Raw genomic sequence first — 24363 nt, 5'->3', positions numbered from 1 at the left:
CAGCAGCTTTCTTCTCATTAAATTTGCTAGCATGTTGCTGATCTGACCATAGAGATATTTGCATACACAATTGGTCCAAGTCTATCCTGGCCACTATGATTATAGCACCTGGAGATCGCCTGCTCATGCAATTCTATTGCTGCTAGCAATCGGCAAACATCCACCTTGATCATCATGTCACCCAATACTCGAATTTGTGTTTACCTGGGATGTTTCTATGCCGCCTCCGTTACTGCTAAAATCCCGCTTATTCAGCTCAGCATCTTCCGCATTATACTTGTGGAAGAGTAGCCAGAATATCACCGATGCCAGGGCAATAGCGGCTGCGAGAGCGGTGTACATCCAGACAAGGTGAGGGTTGCGTGTAATTGGGTACAGGGCAAAGCCCAAGAGAGCACCGACACCTGCCATGGCAGACAACACGGCCTGAACGATCGATTTCATCTGGTAGAGGATGACAGCTGTCAGCAAACATTCCGTGCCGATCGCGCTAGAGCTTCTTACATTGTCCGGTGCCTTGTTGTACGCATATTCTTGGCTGACGACGTCAAAGAATACTTCTGCTAGACCGTCCAACACGTAGACAGGTGTTTGAAACCAAACACTGATCTGATTCGATATTCTGCCCCCGTCTGACGCGGGGCACTCCAATGCATATGCAAAACAAGGCGCTCTTGTATATATGAGCTGCTGGATACCCGCGCAGTACGCGATTGCAATGGCTTCTATGAGGAAACCGATTGCCATACGGTTTACCGGCGGAAACTTAATACCCAGCTTCCGCAAAGTCGGATAGAGCACGTTGGTGACGACGGGCAGAAGAACCAGCACTGCAATTGGGTTCAAGGTGGGGAAAATGTCGTTTGGGAGACCGTGAGTATCCATCTGGGCCGCTTGAGAGACGAGATTGTTGTTTATCTGCAGATGACAGACCCAGAGGATAGGGTAGAATGCAAAAATGCGACATGCTATGAGGCCGCGCTGCAGGTCTGTCACAAACTTGTCGTCCCAGTCGACCGTATAGACTTGGCTTTGCGGCCGTGCAGCATCCATGTTGAAATTGTTCTTCGCTGCACATAACATGATTTGAAATGCTGTCGGCAGGATATTGCCACCTGGCGGTCGTTTGACTAACACATTTTTAGTCGTCCCCTCATGCGAGCATGCCAAGTTGAAACATACTGAGCTTGTTCCGACACAATGTTAGCGTCAGCAACGATATGCAAAGAGCGCAGAAAGGAAGCAGGTATGCCGCCCAAAAGCCAACATCCTTCTCCATATAGGTGGTCGCTAGTGCGGACAGCGCTCCAATATTTACAGCCCTTACGAGACTGGGTCAGCTTGATAAGATATGCTTCGAGTTGAGCCCTTGCACCACCCACCAGTAGTATGTATGATATATCTTGTCCATGCTGAGATCACGATCAATAATGACACGCTTCCCGCTCGGCTTGACTACAATCTTTTCTTCCCAATTGGTGTACTGATCGGCTATGCGACTGTTTGTGAGTGATTTTAGAGCTTGACCGGGAGATTGTGGGAGAACGAACCCATCAATGGTGAGACACCCGACTTAACGCCCCCAAGGCCTATGCTCATGAGAATGATACCTATCAGAAATCCTGGCAGGCCTGCGCCTGCATCCAAGGATGGTGGCAGAGACGTCATGGTCAAGATGAACGCTCCGCTTACGTAGATGCTGTGTCGTTCACATTAGCAAAGTTCAATCGCACCACAAAATAGTACGTCCTACCAGAGGAAAAATAAGATTCCTCGATACCGCCCAAGGAAGCAATCGATAACGACGCTGGCGAATAGAGGCGTGGTGTATAGCAAGAACGAGAACATGTACGATAGGTTGCTTGCCTTGCTCTGGCCCAATCCGAGCGCTCCTGGTCGTAGAGAATCATCTCGCTGATTCTGAAGATAATTTTCTGCTTTCAATGTCAATGGCTGTGAAAAGGAAAACAACACCTCACTATGCACTCACGAAATGGCTCGCGAATTCCAAAGAAAGCGAAGCGTTCGAGTGTGCTGATCAATATGACAAGCCAGACCGAGACAGAAATGCTATCTGCAACGTGAGGCAGGTCTTCATCATGACTGCTTCTCTGGTTCGGTCGGGTTGTGTCCGTCGCCTTTTCATTTGTACAAGGCGATTGCTGCATAGGTCGAGTATCCATCGGCAGGCGATCCCCGATCTCGACAACTTCCGACATAGGTCGTATATCCAGATTCTATGTTCAGATCTTTGATCGTCGTGCCGGTGTACAGTGCACGCCGATTCTGACGTGTTCAACCTGTGGTATATGACAGACTCATGCGTGAAAGAGCTAGTTCTTGAGGCGGGGATTTTAGCTACTATTGAGCCTAGTTGAAGTGCAATTTGTGTCTGATGACCTTCCAATGTGGGCATCCGCGATCTTTTTATCTTTCGCATGATGAATCTTGTCATTGATAAAGGGTCCGGACTAATGGCGGAGTAAACTACTGTTACAGGATTAGTGATTCCGTTATTGATTCCGGCAAATCTAGTCCGCTATTAATGCCATTGCCAATGAGAGAGACCAAGGCTGAACGTAAGCAAAGACGGAGGATACCATGGGTCGAGTGCGACTTCATTCTACCACAAAGGGACATTCACTTCGATGTCACACAACGCTTGCCCCTGGGCGTGATCAATGCCGTCAAAATGAGATTAGAGGTGGGTACGGGTAACACGTATATTCGTATTCGCAGATATTTTGTACGATGACTGCCAATGCGAATATCCCAGAAAACTACGACTATTTACTCGAACCAACCCCTAGATGAGATTGCTACACAGTTTATAACAATATCGCTGTTGAGGCCGAAGCGTCCGATTCCATGATGGCGAGACGATCGTACATAGCTCGTCGCAGATATGGCGTCATTTTGGCACTTTTGAGGTTAACGGTGAAACGTCATTAAGGAAGAAAGCAAAGACGTTGGATCAAATCATTTGTTGGGGGCTCAAGAGAGATATCGATATGAATGGCTCCATAGCTCAGGGTGCAGCATGCCATGCTTGACCTATGACACTGTTCATGCAACAAGTCACGATATACGAACCTAGTCTACATAGCAATTGCTTGATTGACACCGGGGTTCCGCTCGCCAGCGGCATTTTCCGACAGGCACCCGTTCGGTCACAGATCTCCCTCATTGTGAGAAGGTCCACACACGATGATCTAGTTCAGTCGTGTGTGATAATCCCTCGTCAATTTGATATTAACGGCATGTTTTTGTACGTGATTGCCTAGAACCGTAATCTGGCAGATCCCTACCTTGCCCACATCGTAATCAAATTTGCCAGTCATGGAAAATTCTCCCCCGCGGTAGTCGAAGTTGATCACCGACGTATGCGGCTGCTCAATGCTGTCGCCGTCGTCGAGATACAATGTGCCAGATGCCTGATCCGTTGAGTCTGGAGCGATCACGATTTCAAAGTCTTGTTGTCGCAATTGTGTTGTTGTATAGGCTGACGCGACACGCTGGGGAATGATGCTACCGCTCTTATAGTACAATGGCACAGTGTCATACCCGATATTAGTCAGGGTGACAGTTTCGCCTTGTCCATGGACGGGAGCGCCGGTGTAGAAGTCGTAGAAGAGATCCTTAGGCATATAAACAGATACCGTGGTAGAGTTCTCCTCCGTGACAGGCGCCACCATGATGTTCGATCCCCAGAAGAACTGGTAAGGCAGATCCGCTGTGTTGCTATCTAGGGGGTATTCGAAGAACATTGGATTTAACATCGGCGAGCCTGTCTGCGTCTGCGTCCACATGGCAGTGTAGGCGTAATCAAGCAGGCGGTAGCGAATATCGATGGCCGCTCGGGCTGCAGCAGCAACCATAGGGGTCCGGTAGAGCTCATGTGGCGGTTCGCCAACGTTCTGATGATCGCGGAAAAACGGCGAGAAGGCGCCAAGGAAGACCCAGCGAGAGCAAAGAGTGTCAGTCGTCAGACCAGCATAGCCGCAAATGTCGCTGCCCACCATCGGGATCTGGTAGAGCGCGGCGAATTCTTGCAGCTCAGCAATCGTCCAGCGGTAGTGGTCCCAGTCAGCATTGTTGTCTCCCAGCCAGTGGCCAACTTTACTGCCAGCGCCTGCGAAGGTGGATCGCGTGATACTGTCACACATGAGTAACCGATTTCTTTATTTCTTATGTAGGAACACTTACACCATCGGTCGCTTGGAAGGTCTTCGATTAAGCATAGCGTCGCGACTAACGGCACTCATCATGCTACCGTAGAAATTATGCGTGTCGTACAGTTTGAGACCGTTAGAATGAGTGAGGTCCGTCCGGATTGTCAAGTTGCTTATTGAACCAGCAGTGTTGTTGATCTGATATGGAGGATCGATCAGGTTTCTTCCGGGCAGGCCGAGCATGGAGCCATCTCGCTTCTGAAGGACATCTCCAGTTACTAGAGAGCGTACACTGGACACTAAATCAGAGCGAAGAGACCTCTTCATTGACCCAGAGCTTGTAGTAATGTTGTCAGAGACCATCTGTATACCACTGTTGCAATCGCCTGTGGTAATTGTGCGATTTTTGCTCTCATAGATCCAGCTACCGTCTGACTCCCGACGGACATATTCATAGGTGAATGTTCCATTGTCGGGCATTTGCAGGGTAACCTGCCACTCTGGGTAGTTGTCTGCGCTCATTTCAACGGAATTGTGAACGTTCCCTTCTCCCAAAGTAGGGGAACTACCGAGAATATAGATATCTTCTCCATAATAGGTCTCCGCATAGACGGTGAATGAAACTGAAGCGACACATTTAGGCTGGAAATTCGACCCAAAGCCCGGGATTGGCCGTGGTGGCGATAAGCGAACAGGGGGAGGATTGGGAGGGTCATCATTTTCTTGCGCAAATTCCGCTGGGTTTGCGCAGGGCCAGTCACAGAAATTTGAGGCTTCGTTCATGTCGATCCATAGCGCGTCGATATCGACGCCACTGTCTGCGTCAAAAAATGTAGAGAATTGGCTGTTCCAGTATTCCTGTATCTGTGGGGCAAACCAGTCGGGAAAGGCAGTAATGCCGGGCCAGACGACGCCTTGATAGATGGATCCGTTTGAGTTAGTCAAGAAGACACCGTCTTGGACGCCTTTTTCGAATGGGGGATAGTCAGTGTAAGCCACGGCCGGATCGACCATAACGATGTAGTGCTGGTTATGACTGTGCAGGTAGGATACGACATCGCGAACAAGGTGTAGTGGATATCGGAGAGGGTCCAACGTGAACACCTTTCTCAGGTCCATATAATCTATATCCGTTCTTAGCCTGAGTTAGAGGGTCATGTAGTCATATAGCATACCAATGTCGGTCCATTGCGTCTCGAGTGGGATATTGGCAGCACTATAGTTTGCAATGACCTCGGCTACCTCATAGATATCCTGGTAGCCATATCTGCAGTTATGGAAGCCAAAACCCCAGTACGGCATCATGACGGCCTTGCCAACAGTCTCGGAATACTGGACCGCCACATCTTTCGGGGTCGGACCTGCCAGGAAGTAGAAGTCGAGAACCCCGCCCAAGGTGCGGTATTCGAGGTATTGACCATCGGCGTCTTTGTCAATCTTGATATCCATTCCATTGCTGTTCAACAAAAACACGCCATGTGTGCCCTGGCGGCCGCGGTGGTCAAAGTAGATAGGATGATTGCCATACAGATTGGTGAACTGGGGAGTAAGATACGCATCGCGAGACCAGAGTGTGCGCATATAGTCGTCGGTCTGCAGTCGCATGGGATCAGTACTCTCCCCCAGGCCGTAGATGTTGGGCGAGTTCGGCAGGCTAGTACGCAGCCCGAGATACTGTGACTCAAAGATCAAAGCATGGCCGGACGTGTCAAAGAGAACCTCGCCGGTGGATCTGCGGGACACTTTAAACGAGAATGGTTTCTGTTCGATGGAGACTTCCAAGTCTGACCTCTGCGGATCGACGTTTGTGCTGCTGGGACGAGGTAGAACTGAGGTGGGCACCTGGTAGACCTGTTCTGCCGCATCATAAATCTTGACATGGACTCGAGATTCTAAGTCAACAGTCAGTGACAGGAACAGAGCGATTGATCTCGTCGTCAGTCTTTGCCCTACCGGTCTGGTACTCAATTTCCAACTTCAGATTGTCTAAATCAGTGCCATACACATTGCAAGCTTTTCCGGCAAGCGTGAGGTCGGCACCGACAACAGCACCATGCTGTGTCTTCACATTGCTCGCTTTGTATCCTGGACACGTGGGTGTGCTAACATGAGCCGCCAATACAGCAACATCGGCACTCAGCACGAGACCAACAACTGTCGCCAAACAATATCTCATAATGTAAGCAAAATAAACACTGAATGCGACCGGCCATCCTTCCCCAAGGGGCATGGGGCCGATCTTATAAACAGTGGCTCCATCTTTGCCGTTTTCCCGGCAGCAAATACCGAATTGAAAGTGGCACCAGTAGGAGAACGAGAGGCGGGGTGGGGGTAGAGACCTCAAAGTCCGATATTTACCCGGAAACTTTTCCGCAAACAAGATCTACACCCCGATATTTGCCCGAGTGCCACGGTAACTTTCTACTGTAGCTTTCTCCTGTTTACTGAAGTAAATGCATATGGTGGAGAAATAAACTTTCGACAAGCTTTTTCCTCATCGATCATGGCAGAAACGAATATAGAGCCAAAGTTGTGCTGTCCTTGCAGCAGCCGTCTACTTCAGGGGTTCTTCATACTCAGACGCGCTACCAAAAACCAATCGTCTCCAAAAACAGAAACTTGCTAGCCCTAAGTCACATGTGCCGACTTAACGCCCAGTGTGTAGCTTAAGCGGGTGTTAAAATTGACGCAGGTACTACCTCTCATATTGCCAGCCCTTCTTCCGCTGTCCCCTCGGTTCCTTCTTTCACTTCCAGTTCCTCTTTATGAACGACGTTCTGCTTTTCCTTATTATCGTATCCTTCCAACTTCCCTTCCCTGACGGATTTCCATTCAATGAAAACTGCCCCAGCAACTATCAAGCAGGTCAAAGCGAGGGCAAGATAAGAAGAAAAGAGACTGACATAATAGGCTGCCACGAAAAGGGCTGCAGAATTGTAGAAGATGCACAGAGCGCCGAGAGCAACCGATCGCTGACATATCAGCTTCAAAGGAAACATGCTGTCATCACCGCTCCGGTATTCCACCGCAAGGAAGACAAGCAAGAGCATTCCATTCAACACCTACAGAGGAAGGATCTTCCAGCTGTCCCATGTGTAGTCCGATCCCGCCCATTCCAAAGCAAGTATAACGCATATCGCTAATGGGACGAAAGCTGCAAATAATGGCATATCAAAGCGCTTAAGATTTTTTTTGCTGGGTAGATCGGCGTGCTCTGGGTGTTGTAGGTTGCGGACAAAGAACTACACAGACAGAATGACTGCAACTGCAACCGCATCAGCCTGTCTTCAACAGGACTAAAATACTCCTGACGGAGGCGCAGTCGAAGAGTGATCTGATCAGATGGGTGGGTTCAGAATCTCTCGGGGCTTCTGCTCTGTTGCTAGTATTGACCGCGATCAGTACGACTTCTATTTCTTGCTGATCGTGATTGAACGTGGCGCTGATTTACACCCTCGTTATTTGCGATGATGCGATAGAACTTCTGACCATCCCAAATTTGCTCGCATTGTTTTGTACTTGACCGTGGGTGCGATCAAATTGAAACTGGTTGAACACGTAAAAAAGTGAATTTGCAAGCGCTAGCATCATATAACGGCCTCGCTTTTGGATAGCAAACAAAATAAGCTATAGGGCGTGGGTACGGTATGGAGTCGCAAATCTCCCATCAATGTGAAGTTTTCATCTGATTAGCTGATATCCCAAGGTCGGCCCACCTGTCACCCTGCACCGCATTTCCCGTAGTATGCTATATGACCGATGGTCTATAACTACGAAATATAGTAATTAACTACATGAAATTCGTCGAGATTGGTTGTGATCCACTTTCTTTGAGCCTATAAAGGAGATAGACGTACCAGGGCCCCATCAAGTTGATGCCCTCAATGTCTTAGGTCAAACTAGACATTATTCTGGCACCAAATCCTCATTTACTCGAACATTTCCTGCTGTGGGCGTCCTTCCTTTGTCCACCCATAGTTCAACCATAGTTCACCACCATTAATTTCTCTTGACAAATAATCTCTTCATCAGTCCCAAACATGAAGGAGAAAAGAGAAATAGTGACGAAACCTTAAAATATGTATCCCGACATCGCTTGAAGAGTGGTGAAATTTTAGCACCCTAATAATTGCTGAAACGGCGGGCTGAGATGTTCTAATGGATGATCTCATTTAACCACCCTGATAATGCTGCGGTGGTGAATGTGACCACACTTGATGGGATCTGAACGGGTCTGCGCTTGACGGGACCGCGTTTGGCATCACTGCGTTTGAAGACTGCGCTTGACAGGTGACGCAGGACATAGACTGTTGTAGATAAGTAGAGACTCTTCTTCGGTCTCTTCTTCCCTTTCTCAACTTGGATCTCCCGTCGACTACGTACTCAAATCGAATTCTTTATTGATTTTCTTTCTTGATCCGACATCCGGCCACAGTGAATTGGCGAATTCGAGATAACCTTTAATTAGCGATCAAATTGATACACTCTAATCATTCCTAAAGTGATGAAATTTCAATCCCTCTCGTTATTGCTATGATGGTGAAGTGGCAAGTTAGGTGTGGTCAAAAAGGGCGGTTGAGTTTCATCTCTTAGCCAAAGCTAGAAGTAGTAAAATAGCCGGTCGAGATATTTTTAAAGAGATGTCGATTGAAGCACCCTAGTCGTTCGCTGAGATTATAAAATTGGAGGAATAGCATGCCGGGATGTGGTTAATGTGAGGTCTAATTACATTACTTGACCAATCCTAGAGTCGGTGAAATGGCATATTTTGATGTGCTTTGAAGGTTCTCGAATGTAATTAATCACTTGATGCCTCCAGAATGAAAGGGTTGGTGTATTGAGATGCATTTAGCGAGAGATAAAATTTGATCACCTTGTTTCTTCCTAGAGTCATTCCTAGAAGTGCTCATAAAAAGACGGTTGTAGGGCCGTCCTTACCACTAACTATAACTTGAACGATGAAATATGACCACTTTTTAACCACATCTCAACCCGCTATTTCAGCCAGCATATTTAGTGAATGATGATGCTGCTTGAATTTCAACATAGCAATTGGTGATATGAGCACTAAAACGCAGACTAAGTTAGCCGATCACCGTTTGTGAGTGGAGACCGACACACTCTGACCCGATTGCGCTAACAACGTTAGTACTAGTCTCACCGACTGGAGTATTGAATCTCGCCTCCACCAAGTGCAGTGTGTGCTGGATATACAATTCTCCGCGTCTCAATCCACGGCTCCGCTCCTTTTTCCCCGCAAGGGAGTGGGCGGTGGCGCAACAGAGACCGAGTTCGGTAGGGACCGTCCAAGGCAAAAATGCCGACCGGCTGGAATAATCTGTATTGAATGTCAATGCCAGCATGGCAAAACACTCGGTCCAATAATAATCCCTCATCGCGGTGGTTTTCCCCCGGTTGGTTATGTAGGTGGTTAGGCCAGGAACGAAACCAGGTTGATCTCACCCTGGTTATTGTGGTGGAGTCTCTTTCTCTCTTCCCCAGTGTCGGGGTCAGTGTGTGTGGACTGAGCGTCGTCAGCCGGTCAGCGACTCATCCCAAGTGCCGTCTTAGTTCGGCCTAGTTGGCTAGGAAGGACGGATAGAGTGGTGGGGCAGATAAGACAATAATCGAGGGGAATCACTACGACTGGTCCGTGACCTGGGCCTCATTCACGGGACTGCTGGCATTCTTCTTCTTTCTTCCTTTGCTCTTTCTCTCTGTGTCTTTCTCTCTCTCCTCCCTACCCTGTATCCTCTTCCCAGCCCACACCCGGCCCGTTTGACACGGCCAAACGTCACTGGAGCCCCATCCCGCTGGTCCAGCCCGGCCTTTTCCACGGTTTGACTGCCCGCGAGGGCCCGACAATACACGCCTGGTCAAACTTCCCCCACTTTGTTCCACCCTGGTTGGTATTACTCGTTTCTCTCGCTCGACGGCAAGTGGTCTGGCATCAGTATGTGCACTTAGGCCCTGCGCTGTTATCCTGCGTGCGCCGTGTCGCTACACTTCCTCGAAACCATGTCCGCCGATATCACCACTAGCATGGCTCCGCCGGCGGCGGCTGCTGACCGGGTATTCGCACCGGCGCCGTCGTCTCGACCTTCGCCCTCGCCCTCACCCGAGATCTCTCCAGCCAGCCCGACCTCGTCGACGGGCCAGATCCCGCTCGAACAACCGCCCAAGCTGAAGGGTCGCCAGAAGTTGCTACAGAATCTCCAGCGCATGTCGTCCAGCCCGACGCTGACCCGACGGGGTCGGTCTGCCTCCACGACGGGCTACCGACGCGATAATAAGGCCTCGTTGTCGTGCGTGTCGTTGTCATCTTCTCCGTACTCGCCCTGTCTGCCGAACACCAGTTCCTCGCAGCTGTATGGCGGGTTGAACCCTCGTCCTGCGACACCGGGCTGTTCGGGCGCGGCCGGTATGGGAACGGCGGATGGTCTGAACCCGCGGATCCGGCTCGTGGGCACCGATTCGCCTACATCGGGACAGCCGCGCTCGGTGCCTATGCCGTTTGATTTGAGGCCGACATCGCGGGAGTCTCCGTGGACGGAGAATACGACTGTTGAGGGGGAGACTTCTACTTCTGCGATGCTCCCAGACTCGCAGCCGGCCAAGCTGCTTGATTTCTGGGAGGATATGCCGCGCGAGCTGAAGATGGAGATCTTTCGGTATCTCACGCCAAGGGAGATTGTGCGCTGTTCTGCGGTGTCGAAGTTGTGGAATGAGATGTGCTATGATGGTCAGCTGTGGTCCAAGGTTGACACCACGGAGTACTATCAGAAAATCCCGAGTGATGTTCTGGTCAAGCTAATTACCTCTGGTGGACCGTTTGTGCGAGATCTCAATCTGAGGGGATGTATCCAGCTGCGAGATAAGTGGTCCTCGGATGGAGAGCGGCTCTCGGATCTGTGCCGGAATGTGGTTAACTTTTCGCTGGAGGGTTGTCGTATCGATAAGACGTCTATCCACTACTTCCTGCTGCGGAATCCTCGTCTGGCGTGCATCAACGTGTCGGGTCTGTCCAGCGTGACGAACTCCGCTATGCGGATCATCGCGCAGTCATGCCCGCAGCTGGAGACCTTGAATGTCTCCTGGTGCAACAATGTTAGCACCAAAGGTCTTCGTCGGGTCATCCAGGCATGTGAGCGGTTGACGGATCTTCGGGCCAGCGAGATTCAGGGCTTCGACGATGAAGAGTTCGCCGTAGAGCTGTTTGAACGCAATTCACTCGAGCGGCTCATCATGAGCCGGACTGATCTCAGCGACCAATTCCTCAAGGCACTCATCCACGGCGTTAACCCGGCCATCGACGTACTGACTGACTGGCCCATCGTCCCGCCTCGACGATTCCGACATCTGGATATGCACCAGTGCTCTGACCTAACGGACGATGGGCTGAAGAGTCTCGCCCACAACGTTCCCGATCTCGAGGGCTTGCAAGTATCCCAGTGCTCTGAGCTGACAGACGCCTCGATCATGGAGGTGATTCGCACGACGCCCAAACTGTCTCACATTGAACTAGAAGATCTCGAGCACCTCACCAACAGCACGCTCATCGAACTCGCCAAATCCACCTGCTGCCAAACCCTCGAGCACCTCAACGTCAGCTACTGCGAAAGCCTCGGCGACACGGGCATGCTGCAAGTCATGAAGAACTGCCCGCGCATCCGCTCCGTCGAAATGGACAACACCCGCATCTCAGACCTAACCCTCATGGAAGCGAGCTTTCGCATCCGCCGTCGTGGCTACGGCGAAGACATCCCGCAAGTCGGCATGCGGCTCGTGGTCTTCGACTGCGCAAACGTCACCTGGGCCGGCGTGAAAGAAGTCCTCTCAAGCAACGCCTACATCCCCCGCGCGCGCAAACCCGTCTCTTATCCAAAAGTCGTCACCGTCACCCAAACCTCCTCCGAATCCAGATCCGCATCCCCCATGACAACAACGACAACATTCGTCACGCCATCTTCCACGCCCACACTTTCGCCATCACCCTCACCAGAACCATCACCAACATACCCGGCTGAGATCATCCAGTTAAAATGTTTCTACGGGTGGCAGATGACTGTGGATGAGCACACGAAACGTGTTCTAAGCGGCGACCTCTCATCCGCGAGGCGGCTGGATCGCAAATGGGCTGATTACATGATTGCTACTGAAGAGGCGGGCGCGGTGGGTGCGGGTGCGAGACGGAGAAGACGTCGTGCAAGAGAGGCCGAGAGGCTTTATAATGCTGATGAAGACGAGGGGGAGGATGTTTATGGCTTCGGGGGCATTTCGGCGCTAGGCGGGAGGAGGAGGGCGCAGAGTGGTGGTGGGTGCATTGTTATGTGATCAATGCCGGCCGTCGCCTCTAGTCATCAAACTCCCGCTTTTGACGGAAGATGGGTTCTTTCGAGTCTACGTCTTTCTTCCTCTCCAGCAGATGTTTCGTCTCTTTCACCCTTTCCGGTCCACCATCTCCATTCTTCGCCCATCTCTATCATTTTATCTACTAGCGCAGGCTCGCTAGTAACTCCATCATTGCAGTGCAACGCCATACCACACCAAGGCTGGCCTACTATACATCCACGACTTTTTCAAGATTACGAGAAATGCTGCACACGATTACGTCCTTCCCATCTCTTCCTCATCCTCTATCTCCTCTATCTCCTTCAGGGACTGGTCTCGTTCTCTATGAGAATCGAACTGGTCTTTGCTGCTTCTTGCATTGATGGAATCTATCCCTCCCTCACTCTCGAATTTCTGTTTTTGTTCTATTCCGTTATTTTTCCTTTGTCGTTCAGGCAAGGAAGCATCTCCTCCCTTTCCACCGTCTATTTCACTTCAGTCAACAAAGTTCACTGTAGTGCAGTTATGATTCTTTTTTTTGGTCTCTCCTCCTTTCTCTTTGTCACGGTCATGGTCATCTCAACTAGCATATGTAGAGGGTGGTTGGGGTTGTCGGCGAATATCATCAGAGTTCTTCTTTTTGAGTTGAATTAGGTCAATTTTGTATTTGGATTTTAGTCAGGTTCAGAAACGGATGTAGCTGAATGCAACACTTTATGCCTTACTGACTAGAGCGCAACTCGCAAAAAGAACTCCTTTAGCATGTCAGACCACTCAGGCTAATATGGAGAATCTACGTTGATCTTGTTTACACCCCTAGCCGTGAATGTCGTCTCTAGCACCCAGTGCCAGATCGGCAGCAATGTCATAAAGAATGAATACTCGAGAAATTCTACAGTGAAGAAGGGAAAGAATCCATCCAAATACTATTAACAGGGAAACAACATGGATACAACTCTCAAGGAACCGGTTAACACAACAGACAGTCAGACAATATTGAAAAGACATATGAACAACAGAAGAAAGCCTCTCAATCCTGAGATCAAGGTCAGGTGAACATCGGGCGAGCGTTAGGTCAGACCCGGCTGAGCATACATAGTCCGGTTAGAAGCAACGATGGACAGAAATAAATCTTCCTTAGGCAGGTCATCTAGCGAGAAGCCAGGCCGACGGATGGTGTTCGGAGGCAGCTCAAGATACAGCTCCGGGTACGCGGTCTGAAGAAAGCCGGTCTTGTCGTAGAAGTCCATGATGGCGTGCGCAACGCTCTTGGGACGAAACAGGAAGAGGTCGTGCAGAATCCGGTTGTGTGTGTTCTTGATGTCGAGGTTCAGCAGGGTCAGCGCGTGGGCACTCGATTGCTCGTTGGTGTCGCCGGCATCATGGGCACGGTGCTTCGCCCTGCCGCCGTGGTAGATCAGCATCATGTTGCGGAACATCTGGTGCATGCCTGGGTATTGGTGCATGAACATAACGCCGAAGTTGATGGTCATCGCGCGCTCGTCCATATAGAGTAGTTTGGGGGCCTGGACATGCAGCGGCTGGTAGGGGACCTGACCCGGGGCTGGAACTTGCGCGGGAGCCTGCGTGGTAGGCTGATCAGGGACCGGGGTAATGGCCTGAGTAGCGACCTGCGCGTTGGCATGGGTGGTAGCACCAGGGGGGGCCTGGGTAATCACCTGGGAATTGGCCTGGATGTTGGCAGCAGCGACGGCCGATCGAGCAGCGGCAACGAGAGCCCGAGCCTCGGGTTGGCCGATCTGCAGGTGGACTGTGGCTTGGGGAGTGGTACCAGCGCTGGCCAACTGAACAGTCGCAAGAAGGGCAGCCTGAGCGGCAGGATTGGCGAGCTGCAGGCGGCTAAGGCCGTGGGTGTTGATCACCGTGGACCTACTGTCACCGGCGCCGTCGGTGGACTCGATACTGATCTGGTTGCCCATATCGATAGTATCTTGACCAGGAGTCTTGGAAGTTGCCTCGGGAGTCGCGTTGTCAGGGGTCAAGTTGAGGTAGTCGCTGAAAGAGAAAGGCTCGTGGTTGTCGCCAGCAGACTGGACAGCGACGGGCTGAACTAGAAGATTGATGGGAGTGGCCACGGGAGTGTGGACGGCGAAGCTTGGAGCAAAAGAGGTGGAGGCGACGAGAGAAGAGGGAAGAGGAGGATAGACAGGCTGAGAAGGAAGAGAAGAAAGAAGTGGGTTAGAGCTGGCAATCGATGAAGGCATCGAGTGTTGACGCTTGATAATCGAGGCATGAGACTCGAGGGTGCTGGCGATGTCGTTGGCGATGTAGCCGCCGTTGCTGTTCGCCATGTGCTGCTCTGGCTCTGGCTCAGGATCCGTAGCAGCCCAAATCATGTCGCTATGCTCCTTCTTAATCAGGGTGTTGACGGCATCCTCCTCCTGTGAAAGCTTGTTACCATCTTCCTTGTCTTCGTTCTTAATATTTGTGTTTGCAATAGTTCCTCCTAGCACCATAATTGGACCATGCGGATCATCCTCCTGCTCCGGTTCCATCTGATATCCAAGAGGCCAGGGTGTATTTTCATTGACATAGGGCTTGTCGACCATAGTCGGATAGTCAAAGCCCTCAACCCACTTTCTGAAGTAACTCTTCTTCATCTGGACCGTACCAAGCCCATCTCCCGGAAGCGGACCACAGTTCACATGGTAGCCCTGGAACTTGCACAGCGGAAAGATAAAAGCATGGCCGGCGCCTCGGGGCAGGACAGCACACAGGTGGTGCCGAGAAGACATGAAATCGGGGTGCAGGTCCTTCTCCCAGGGCGAAGACAACTCTGCCATGTTAGGCGTGTGGAGTCGCAGCTGGCGATCGAGGTTGCGAGGCAGTGCCACTGCAGAGCCGGGAGCAAGGACCGCACCGATGGACCAGATGGGGGCAAGCTTGCACACGCCCCAATCCTTGACCCGCATCTTCCAGCCAATGTATCGAGCATGCTCGCGGCCGGTGAGGATGTAATAACCACGGTAAACAGGGAAGAACGGCAAGCCGTGAGCCCAAACAATAACCGGCGGGCCAGACGGCACCCGAGAAGTTCGGATGTCGCCCTGAACCGTGAAGTCGTAGGGCCAGTATGAACCACGCGCCTTGGCAGAAACGTACTTGACCGCCAGGTAGGTTAGTTCATCAGATAGTCGGGTGTTGACGGGCGGGAAGATCGGTTTGTTGTCACGCCAGGTCACTTCGATCGCGAGCTTTAGCTGAATCCGATCGACTTCGTTCGCAGGATTCCCGCCGGGGCCATCAGATGGCTGCCAAATCACATTGGGGAAGTGCCTGAGCTCCAAGAGGCTGCTTATGCATGACTGCCGGAGAGTCTTCAGTCGTGCGGTGAAGTTTGCGGCTTCTTCGATTTGGCAGGCCATCATCGCGTTTTTGATATCGTTTTTGATATCGCTCATTTTGAATGAACGGAATTCACGAAAGCAATACGAAAGAAAGATAGCGGCAAAATGAAAGAAAGCACAAGTGAGCGGGTGGGTGTGAAAGAGGTATGGGAGGTGTTAGGGATTGTACGAAAGAGAAAGGAGGGGAGTATCAGAGACGGCCGGATCAACAAAGCAGCAGCCTGTGCCATAATCGATCACCCTATCGATATTATATAGAGAAAAAACAGCCTGGATGAATATAACCTTGGGACTAGTATGTTTAGCACGGGATATCAATATCAGACAGTGAAGATGATAGGACAGGACAGGACAATATCACTCCTCGAAGAATCCTCCATCACTATCCTCCTCTACAGGTGGCTGAGGCACCTTGCGCATCTTCCGGCCCTGTTCTTCCTTCTGTATTTTGTGACCCCTGCCCCCTTCTTGCTCACCCCGACCAGAGGCCTGTTTTGCTTTGGGTGGTGGAAGAGTCTCTTTGGGCTTTTCTTTCTTCGTCTCAATCGGTTCGCCATTGGCATTGATGTTCAACTTGCCATCGCGGAGCTGATCGAGAATACCCTCGTCCATGCACTTGGCCACCACTGACCAAAGTGCAGGCTTTGCACTTTTGCTTGCGGGCTCATTCTCGGGATCAGACTCTGCCGGCGTTTCACTAGATTTCTGGTCTTTGGATTTCGGGTAGAGAGAAATGTACTTCTCCGTGAGAGGATAGTAGATGGTATAGTTGAGGTTGACCCGAGCAGTCTGAATCTTTTTCGCAAGGCGTTCCTTCTGACTAGGATTTAGGTCTGGCTCCTTCTCTCGGCGTTGCAACCGGTTGAGCTCCTTGGTGGCGGTTTTGCGATCTGGCAATCCCATTAGCACTGGACAGTAGTCATGGCAGAACACCGACACATACCGAGGAATCGCACAAAGTGGTATTTTTTGATCATCTGCGACCGCTGTCGCCGCGCCGTCTCCTCCGCCAGATCCTGCTCGTATCCTGCCAGCGCGCGTTGTTGCAAGACTCGCGCATCGGCGGGCAAGTCCGGCTTGTTGAGGAGACGTTTCACATCGCGGATTCGCTTTTTCAGCTCATTGACGGAGGGATAGTTGTTTTCTTGTGGCGCGGGTTGGCTCTTGGACTTGGCCGCTGGTTCTGGGCTCTCCGAGTCTTCGTCCTCGCTAGGTGCCTTGCGGTGCAGCTTCTTGCGCGCAGGCAGCACATCCTCACCCCCCTCGAGCTGTCGGCTTTTTCGCTTTTGCGGATCGCGTGGTTTGGTCCCGAACATTGTTGCTGCGTGGAGGAGGAACGTTGAATCAAAGAAGAAAAAAAAAGGTCTCGGGTCATCCATCGGGCCGACACATCCCCAGATCGCAGGCCCGACGATAACGACGATAACATCATCGACAACCCTCGAGAGCTCATGGAGTCCGCCATTCGTTGGTCGCCGTCCTCGTCGGCCGCCGAGCAGCGCTTTCTGTCAGTCGATGTCACGGGCAAGTCGTTCCGGCTATGCAAGGTCACCGGCTTCAATGGGAGAGCACTGCAGCACGAGTTGCTGTCGACACTAACCGACGTCCCGCTCTTCCGCGCATTCGACTGGTCGACCTCCAATGAAGACCTGATCGCCGTCGGCCAGTCTTCCGGAGAAGCAACTATTCTGCGCCTGGATGGCAATTCCAAGGAGTCTCTCTCGTTCCCCGTCCGCAATCAGCGCTACTGCAATGCCGTCGCGTTCAGCACGCACGGTCTGGTCGCGTCGGGACTCGATCGCGTCCGCAACGACTTTTGTCTGAACATCTGGGATGTGAACCAGCGACTCAGCCTGACTGGTGGGAGTAAAGGGTTTGCCGAGCCGCTGAGGAAATTGGCCAGCTCAGAGCCGATTACCAGCATCAAGTTCTTCAGGGATCAGCCGGATACCTTGGTAACCGGTGTCAAAGGCCAATTTGTTCGAATTTATGACTTGAGAGGTTTGTTACTCGTGAGGTTGTTCTACGGGCGCAGCTAATCAAAGGTTTTAGAGGGGCCGGGGAACCCATCTCTCCAATTTCCGACGCGCTGCGTACACAACCTGGCCATTGACTGGCTCGATGAGAACTACATCGCGTCCTGCGCCACGTCCAACGAAAGCACCATCTGCGTCTGGGATCGACGCGTGGGAACCCGACTGGCATCGCCGTCCATTAGTGCTTCCTCCAGTAGCCCGGAGACGGGCCAAGCCACGGCGGCGTTGCAATTCAAGAACGTGTTCAACGCCAAATCATCAATATGGAGCTTGCGCTTCTCAAAGTCTAACCGGGGCTGTCTTGGTGCTCTCGCGAGCGATGGGCATTTCAAGGTCTACGATATCGCCAAAGATTACTTGTCTGAGGAGTACCGTTCTTCGATTGATGAGACATTAGGCCAGGGTTCCTTCAGGAACTACCCGGAGCCGGTGTACACCAAATACGTGCGAGATGTGTGCTCTCCATTCGACCACCCCTCCCGTGGATGCGAAGAAAAAGAAAGAGTCGTGACGTTTGATTTCCTGAACCTTAACATCTCCCCGCAGCCGAGTGCCGTTGCATTGAACGGTCTCGGACAAGTACAGATCCTAACACCTCGGCCACCATGCGCGCCTGTCGACCTATCATCACAAGGCGCTTTGGCCTGTGGCGTTTCATCTGATGAGTCCGACGTTCGAACCATCCATCCTCTATCAGAACACATTTCACCCGTCTCCCAGCTGGTTGAAAATATCAAATCACGAGTTCTTTCCAGCCCAAAGATGTATAAGACGGATCAATCATCTACGTCGAGAAATATCGCGTCAGATCCTATTCCCAGTCGTGAAAATAGAGAGCGCGCAATATCATTAGGGACCCTTGGAACTCTTTTAACCGCGAAGGAGGCTCTCACTCTGTCTACGCTTGCACGCTTTCGATGCAAAGAGGGATATCTTTTTGACGAGGAGCAAAACCAAAAAATTGTGGCGGATGATCCGGCGCTACAAGACTTTTGGGATTGGGTCGAGCGTGAGTTTTTGACAAACCATCCATGTGCAGGGGTCTAATATTCCTTTCAGGTGCGCGGACAGACTCGTCCGGAATGTCCATGGTTGTCAATGGCCTGGACCTGAATTATCTTGGTGTGAGCAATGTATGGAATAACGACCTGGGTATGTTTTGCTTTGCTGCAGATTATGAAGACATTGAGCTGATAACAACAGGTCGAGGCTTTGAGAAACGGCGCATCAGCACCAAGGCCGACGATCCGAAGAGTGTAACCGAGGCAGTAGTGTCACTGGTTGGACAGTTGAATCTTTCCGAACAAAAGGGCTGCGAGACTGCATACCCAGAACACCGTCGGCTCTGTCTCCGTCTGTGTGGCGCGACCCAGTCACACCGTGAACTGGAAGAACTGGTGAAGAACCTCTCTGCCGACAACCAGCATACCAAAGCAGCGGCATTGGCTGTCTTCCAGAACGAGCCCAAGCTCGCATACCAAGGCCTTCGCAGCCACGAGCCCACCCAAGCTCATAAGTTGCTCGCGATGGCGATCGCAGGTGCTGCGAAGGGAGAAAATGATACGGACTGGGAAGAAACCTGCGCGGAGATTGCCAAGGAGCTCACAGATCCGTATTCAAGAGCGATTCTGGCTCTGGTGAGCAAAGGCGACTGGAACGCAGTCATCAAGGAGACCACACTGCCCCTGAAATACCGCGTGGAAGTGGCACTCCGCTGGCTCCCTGATGACGAGCTCACCACGTATCTCAAAGACGCCACGACCGAAGCAATCCGCCACGGCGACATCGAGGGCACGGTGCTCACTGGCCTGGGCCATCTCGCCATGGGTTTGTTCCAGTCATACATCGAGAAATTCAACGACGTCCAAACCCCCGTGCTAGCCATGAGCCACACCGTGCCGCGACTAGTCAGCAACCGCGCCAGCATCGCGCAATTCGAAGCCTGGCGCGAGACATACCGCCGACAGATGAACTCCTGGAAACTACAGCTCGAGCGCGCCCGGTTCGACGTCGGCTCTCGCCACTTCGCCATCACCGTCGACGGCCGCGAGCTGATCTCAGCCCCGCCGCAGCAGGTCAGCCTCACCTGCAACTACTGCACGCGCCCGCTAGCCCAGCACGACGCCACTTCGGAGCTCTCTCCCTCCGCCGCCGCGGGCGAAATCGTTCATCAGACGGCGAGCAATCCGCTCGGCGGGTCTTCGGCCATGTCGGGCACGGTCTGTCCGCGCTGCGGGAGACATATGCCGCGGTGTGGCGTGTGCACACTTTGGCTGGGCGCACCAGACCCGATGTCTCGCGCGGGTATTGCGGCGGATGCGGAGCCTAAGTCCCATCACTCGCGCAAGCCCAGCGAGGCTGAGATTATGCGAAGGTTTGTGGTGTTTTGTATCCATTGCAACCATGGGTTCCATGCGCACCATGCTCGCGACTGGTTTCTGCGGCATAAGGTGTGTCCGGTGGCGGAGTGCAGCTGTATTTGCGATCGCTGATTATCGGTATTTTCCGGCGGATTTGTCGTGTCATGTCGTGTCTTGTCTTGTTGATTTGGCGTGCGTTGGATGTATTTTATACCCCCCGTTTCTCTCTCGGTTGTAGATCGGAGCCAATGATGTCAATCTCCGTCTTGGCGCCCGCAGCCCACCTTGAACCTTTTTTCAACTGTAATTACTCTTCGTCAGGCACCTACCTAATATCTTCGCTCCGGTGATAAATTCTGCTCACCGGAGAGAGCGCGCACCACCGACTCACTCCACACCTGGACACCCACCTACAGCCCGCAACGCAAAAATGCCTAATCCGAAAGACAAACGGCCCCGCCAGCCCGCCAGTCGCGACGTACAAGTCTCCAAAGCACTGAGCCATCTCCTCCGCCACGCGGCTGAGAAAGAGGGTGTGAAGATGACGGCGCAGGGGTATGCCAATGTTTCCGACGTGGTGTGTCCCTTATTTTCCTTTGCTTCGAGAGTAGAGCTACCTACTAATCCTGTGATGGATCCAGCTCAACTGGCGCAAGCTCAAATCCCTCAAAGCCACATTCCCTGAGATCCTCCACGCCGTTTCCTCTTCCGATAAGCAGCGTTTCGCACTGTTGCACATTCCCTCCGCTGAGAGCAGCAACCACACGATCCCAGGAGCAGACGCCGGAGCAGATGACAGGGACAATACCACAAAAGAAGAAGAAATAGACGGCCCAACACCTTCAGTCCTCGATTCCGCCTCCTCAACCACCGAAGCGCAACAAAGTATCACATCTGCCGCGCTCTCCGTGACAGACACCAACCCCTCGCACTTCCTGATCCGCGCCACGCAAGGCCACAGCATTAAAAGCGTGGAGGCGGCTTCATTTCTCGAGCCACTTTCTCTAGATGATGAATCTAAACTACCGCTTACCGTTGTGCATGGAACTTTCCACGCTGCGTGGCCCTTGATTCTTAAGTCTGGCGGGTTGCGCTGTATGAAGAGGAATCATGTGCATTTCGCTACAGGGCCACCACTTGATGGTGTGCTTTTGGATCAACCGAATGGGACGGTCCATCCTCGGACTGACCAAGAAGATCAAAAAGAGGACAGCCAGAAAGAAAAACCAAAAGCAAAACATGAAGAAAAAGATCAAGGACAAGTAATCTCCGGAATGAGGCGCGACGCACAGGTCCTTATCTACATCAACATCCGCAAAGCGCTAGCAGCGGGTGTTCCATTCTGGAGGAGCGAGAACGGGGTTATTCTGAGCGAGGGTGTGCCGGTGAATGGGGAGCAGATTGTGGCCCTGGAGTTTGTGGATGTGGTGGTGGAGCGGAAGATGGGACTGGGCAAGATTTGGGAAGGGGGGAGGGTGGTTAAGGAGTTACCTGCGAATTCGAAGAGGCGATGATAACCAGAGTTACTTGCTCGATACCATAAGAATAGGAATAAACCACCATACCAATATAAGTACTATAGATCGAATGGTTAATTGGTTAGTCACATCCGACCCCCGCGTCGGATGCGGACCACATCCGAACTTCGCCGCCCGATCCGAAGTTCTCATGCGGGGAATTCTGGCAGGGCCCAAAGAAGCAGAAGAATAAGTGTGTTTCCGTGCGAGCCGGGCTGCTACAAAACATAGGACGGGGTTCCGACGGATCATATTATCATAAATATAAAGCTGCCACCTACATTTTGCACTGACAGACTCGTTCCTAACTAACTACGGCCACCCCGACCACCACCCGAACTAAATACTCAACATGGCGACGCACCGCTTCGACCCCAACTTCACAGACAATGTCATCAACGCGATGGGCCCGAAGACCACGCCGCGCCTGCGCCAGCTGATGACAGGGTTAATTAGACACGTGCACGACTTTGCGCGCGAGAACGAGCTCACGGTGGACGAGTGGATGGCCGGCGTGAAGATGCTCAACTGGGCCGGGCAGATGAGCGATGATAAGCGGAATGAGGGACAACTGGTGTGTGATGTTATTGGGTTGGAGAGGTAGGCTCCCCATCCCTAGAAAAGAAAAGATTTGTGTACATGGTATGTTGTATAGGCGCTTAGCTGACAAGGGACAAAAGTCTCGTCGACGAAATTACATTTACCCTCGCCGACGAAGCCAAAGATGCGCCCACGGCAACCGCCATCCTCGGCCCGTTCTTCCGCGCCGACACACCCTGGCGGGAGAACGGCGAGGATATCGTGAAGACGAAGCCAGCTAATGGCGAGATGGCGTACATGCATGGACAGGTCTTCGATTTCACGAGCAAGAAGCCGCTCGTTGGAGCGACGGTAGAGGTGTGGCAGGCTTCGACGAATGGATTGTATGAGCAGCAAGACCCCAAGCAGGAGGAGTTTAATCTGCGTGGCAAGTTTCGCACGGATGAGCAGGGGAGATATGGGTTTTATTGTTTGAGGCCGACACCGTATCCTGTTCCTGATGATGGTATGCCTATTCATATATGTATACTGGGTTAGGTGTATACTGACAGATTCGATAGGACCCGCGGGCAAGCTTCTCGAGCTAATGGACCGCCATCCCTTCCGACCAGCTCACATTCACATTCTTGTATGCTTCTTCCTTCCCTCTCTCCCTCCACCCTTTGTCCTCTTTCTCGTATCGTGGACTGCATGCTCACACGGAAATGCCCAGGCTACCCACCCCGGCTACCGCCCTCTCACAACTCAAATCTTCGACCGCAAGGACAAATACCTTGACAACGACTCTGTCTTCGCGGTCAAGGATTCCCTGGTCGTGGACTTTGTGCCGCGTACGGGTGACCCACAAGCTACACTGGAGCTGGAGTATGATGTTAAGCTTGTGGCGAGTGATAGTTCATAATTCAAGGTTTATTCTGGGTTATTCAGTGTTGTCTTGACAATAGCGTTCCGTGACATAGTCTTTCTTCCTTGTGTGATATTGAATGGAATCTAGCGAATGGGGTTCTTCCTCTATGCTGTCGTTTATGCCGTAACTAGTCCAGTAGGTAAATAAACCCATTACTCACAGATCGAACCAGATAAGCTCTCTAAACATCCCCCTGATCTTCACCTCTCCAAACCGCCACCTCCCCAACAAACCTCGCAATCAAACCCCCCACATCCTCAGGCGCCTCAATACAATGCCAATGACCCACCCCTTTAAGAACCTCCATCTGCTTCAGCTTGCTAGACACATGCTCATAGATATGTCTGCACCCCTCCATGGAGGCACTCTTATCCTCCTCGCCGGCAATCAACAGGAACGGCGCCCGCACGGCAGCGTAGTCTGGTGTCGGCGCGGAAGCAATGGCGCGGCAAAGAGCAGCGTATCCGGCTGGTTGTTGGCCGAGAATTAATTCGCGGATGAAGGCGCGTTGCAACGGGGTGCTCTGTGAGCCGACGGCGGCGGTGGGGATGGTGTTTGCCATTGCTTCCATTCCTCCTGTCCCCTTATTAGCATATGTATATCATAGAAGATGGGTAATGATGAAGGGAAAAACTCACCCTCCAAAACAACCTCCGCCCGCTTGCCCATAACACCAACCAACGTCTCATTCGGATGCGTCGGCCCAATAGCCACAACACCGAGCACACGATCCGGGTACCTCGCACCTAGCTCGGTAACAACCAGTCCACCCATCGAATGGCCGACCACGACAGCGGCAGGAATCTTCAGCGCATCCATTGCGCCAATGACATCCTCCGCGATACCAACAATGGAGACATTGTCATTGGGGACGACGGGCGAACGCGCGGAGCCCGTCGTGTCGAGTGTTATGCACCGGTAAGCGGATAGAGAGGGCAGCAGTGGGAAATAGTAGTTCTGGCTTGAGCCGAGGCCGTGGATGAAGATTAGGGCTGGTAGGGATGTTGGCGAGGCAGGTGGGTTGGTGGGGTGGGTGTCGGAGTAGTGGAGTGTATGGGATTTGGTTTGGAGGGTTGGCATGTTGGGGATGGTGGTTATTTAGTTCCTGTATGATGGATGGGGGGTAGGTCAA

At 52.0% G+C, this 24363-nt stretch overlaps 12 protein-coding genes across 12 annotated transcripts; 5 read left to right on the top strand and 7 right to left on the bottom strand.

Moving 5' to 3' along the window:
- Window positions 1-177: 177 nt before the first annotated feature.
- N7510_011507 (uncharacterized protein) lies at window positions 178-2219 on the bottom strand (the record flags this gene model as incomplete). The annotated part of the gene is made up of 6 exons (XM_056983432.1): window positions 178-1130; window positions 1183-1322; window positions 1383-1491; window positions 1551-1699; window positions 1754-1934; window positions 1991-2219. The coding sequence occupies 6 exons, from the start codon at window positions 2217-2219 to the stop codon at window positions 178-180; spliced, it is 1761 nt and encodes a 586-aa protein (XP_056828926.1).
- A 993-nt stretch (window positions 2220-3212) lies between these two features.
- N7510_011506 (glycoside hydrolase family 31 protein) lies at window positions 3213-4166 on the bottom strand (the record flags this gene model as incomplete). Its single annotated transcript, XM_056983431.1, has 1 exon — window positions 3213-4166. The coding sequence occupies one exon, from the start codon at window positions 4164-4166 to the stop codon at window positions 3213-3215; it is 954 nt and encodes a 317-aa protein (XP_056828925.1).
- Window positions 4167-4202: 36 nt separating this feature from the next.
- Window positions 4203-5186, bottom strand: N7510_011505 (alpha-glucosidase; the record flags this gene model as incomplete). The annotated part of the gene is made up of 1 exon (XM_056983430.1): window positions 4203-5186. One exon carries the CDS (start codon window positions 5184-5186, stop codon window positions 4203-4205), a length of 984 nt encoding a protein of 327 aa, XP_056828924.1.
- A 132-nt stretch (window positions 5187-5318) lies between these two features.
- N7510_011504 (alpha-glucosidase) lies at window positions 5319-6348 on the bottom strand (the record flags this gene model as incomplete). The annotated part of the gene is made up of 2 exons (XM_056983429.1): window positions 5319-6064; window positions 6126-6348. 2 exons carry the CDS (start codon window positions 6346-6348, stop codon window positions 5319-5321), a joined length of 969 nt encoding a protein of 322 aa, XP_056828923.1.
- Window positions 6349-10190: 3842 nt separating this feature from the next.
- On the top strand, window positions 10191-12506 carry N7510_011503 (F-box domain protein; the record flags this gene model as incomplete). Its single annotated transcript, XM_056983428.1, has 1 exon — window positions 10191-12506. One exon carries the CDS (start codon window positions 10191-10193, stop codon window positions 12504-12506), a length of 2316 nt encoding a protein of 771 aa, XP_056828922.1.
- Window positions 12507-13573: 1067 nt separating this feature from the next.
- Window positions 13574-15925, bottom strand: N7510_011502 (uncharacterized protein; the record flags this gene model as incomplete). The annotated part of the gene is made up of 1 exon (XM_056983427.1): window positions 13574-15925. One exon carries the CDS (start codon window positions 15923-15925, stop codon window positions 13574-13576), a length of 2352 nt encoding a protein of 783 aa, XP_056828921.1.
- Window positions 15926-16228: 303 nt separating this feature from the next.
- N7510_011501 (Efg1 domain-containing protein) lies at window positions 16229-17187 on the bottom strand (the record flags this gene model as incomplete). Its single annotated transcript, XM_056983426.1, has 2 exons — window positions 16229-16761; window positions 16815-17187. The coding sequence occupies 2 exons, from the start codon at window positions 17185-17187 to the stop codon at window positions 16229-16231; spliced, it is 906 nt and encodes a 301-aa protein (XP_056828920.1).
- A 135-nt stretch (window positions 17188-17322) lies between these two features.
- On the top strand, window positions 17323-18954 carry N7510_011500 (uncharacterized protein; the record flags this gene model as incomplete). Its single annotated transcript, XM_056983425.1, has 2 exons — window positions 17323-17850; window positions 17926-18954. 2 exons carry the CDS (start codon window positions 17323-17325, stop codon window positions 18952-18954), a joined length of 1557 nt encoding a protein of 518 aa, XP_056828919.1.
- A 41-nt stretch (window positions 18955-18995) lies between these two features.
- On the top strand, window positions 18996-20399 carry N7510_011499 (uncharacterized protein; the record flags this gene model as incomplete). Its single annotated transcript, XM_056983424.1, has 1 exon — window positions 18996-20399. The coding sequence occupies one exon, from the start codon at window positions 18996-18998 to the stop codon at window positions 20397-20399; it is 1404 nt and encodes a 467-aa protein (XP_056828918.1).
- Window positions 20400-20697: 298 nt separating this feature from the next.
- On the top strand, window positions 20698-21781 carry N7510_011498 (tRNA 2'-phosphotransferase; the record flags this gene model as incomplete). Its single annotated transcript, XM_056983423.1, has 2 exons — window positions 20698-20844; window positions 20909-21781. The coding sequence occupies 2 exons, from the start codon at window positions 20698-20700 to the stop codon at window positions 21779-21781; spliced, it is 1020 nt and encodes a 339-aa protein (XP_056828917.1).
- A 355-nt stretch (window positions 21782-22136) lies between these two features.
- N7510_011497 (intradiol ring-cleavage dioxygenase) lies at window positions 22137-23225 on the top strand (the record flags this gene model as incomplete). The annotated part of the gene is made up of 3 exons (XM_056983422.1): window positions 22137-22384; window positions 22465-22829; window positions 22885-23225. 3 exons carry the CDS (start codon window positions 22137-22139, stop codon window positions 23223-23225), a joined length of 954 nt encoding a protein of 317 aa, XP_056828916.1.
- A 187-nt stretch (window positions 23226-23412) lies between these two features.
- On the bottom strand, window positions 23413-24311 carry N7510_011496 (alpha/beta fold hydrolase; the record flags this gene model as incomplete). Its single annotated transcript, XM_056983421.1, has 2 exons — window positions 23413-23807; window positions 23870-24311. 2 exons carry the CDS (start codon window positions 24309-24311, stop codon window positions 23413-23415), a joined length of 837 nt encoding a protein of 278 aa, XP_056828915.1.
- Between the last annotated feature and the right edge of the window lie 52 nt (window positions 24312-24363).

The sequence above is a fragment of the Penicillium lagena genome (genome assembly GCF_028827675.1).
Source record: "Penicillium lagena strain IBT 129212 chromosome Unknown utg000008l_segment0_segment0, whole genome shotgun sequence".
NCBI lineage: Eukaryota > Fungi > Ascomycota > Eurotiomycetes > Eurotiales > Aspergillaceae > Penicillium > Penicillium lagena.
Note: the sequence above shows the minus strand (reverse complement) of the source record. Positions and strands in the feature narration are given on the sequence as shown.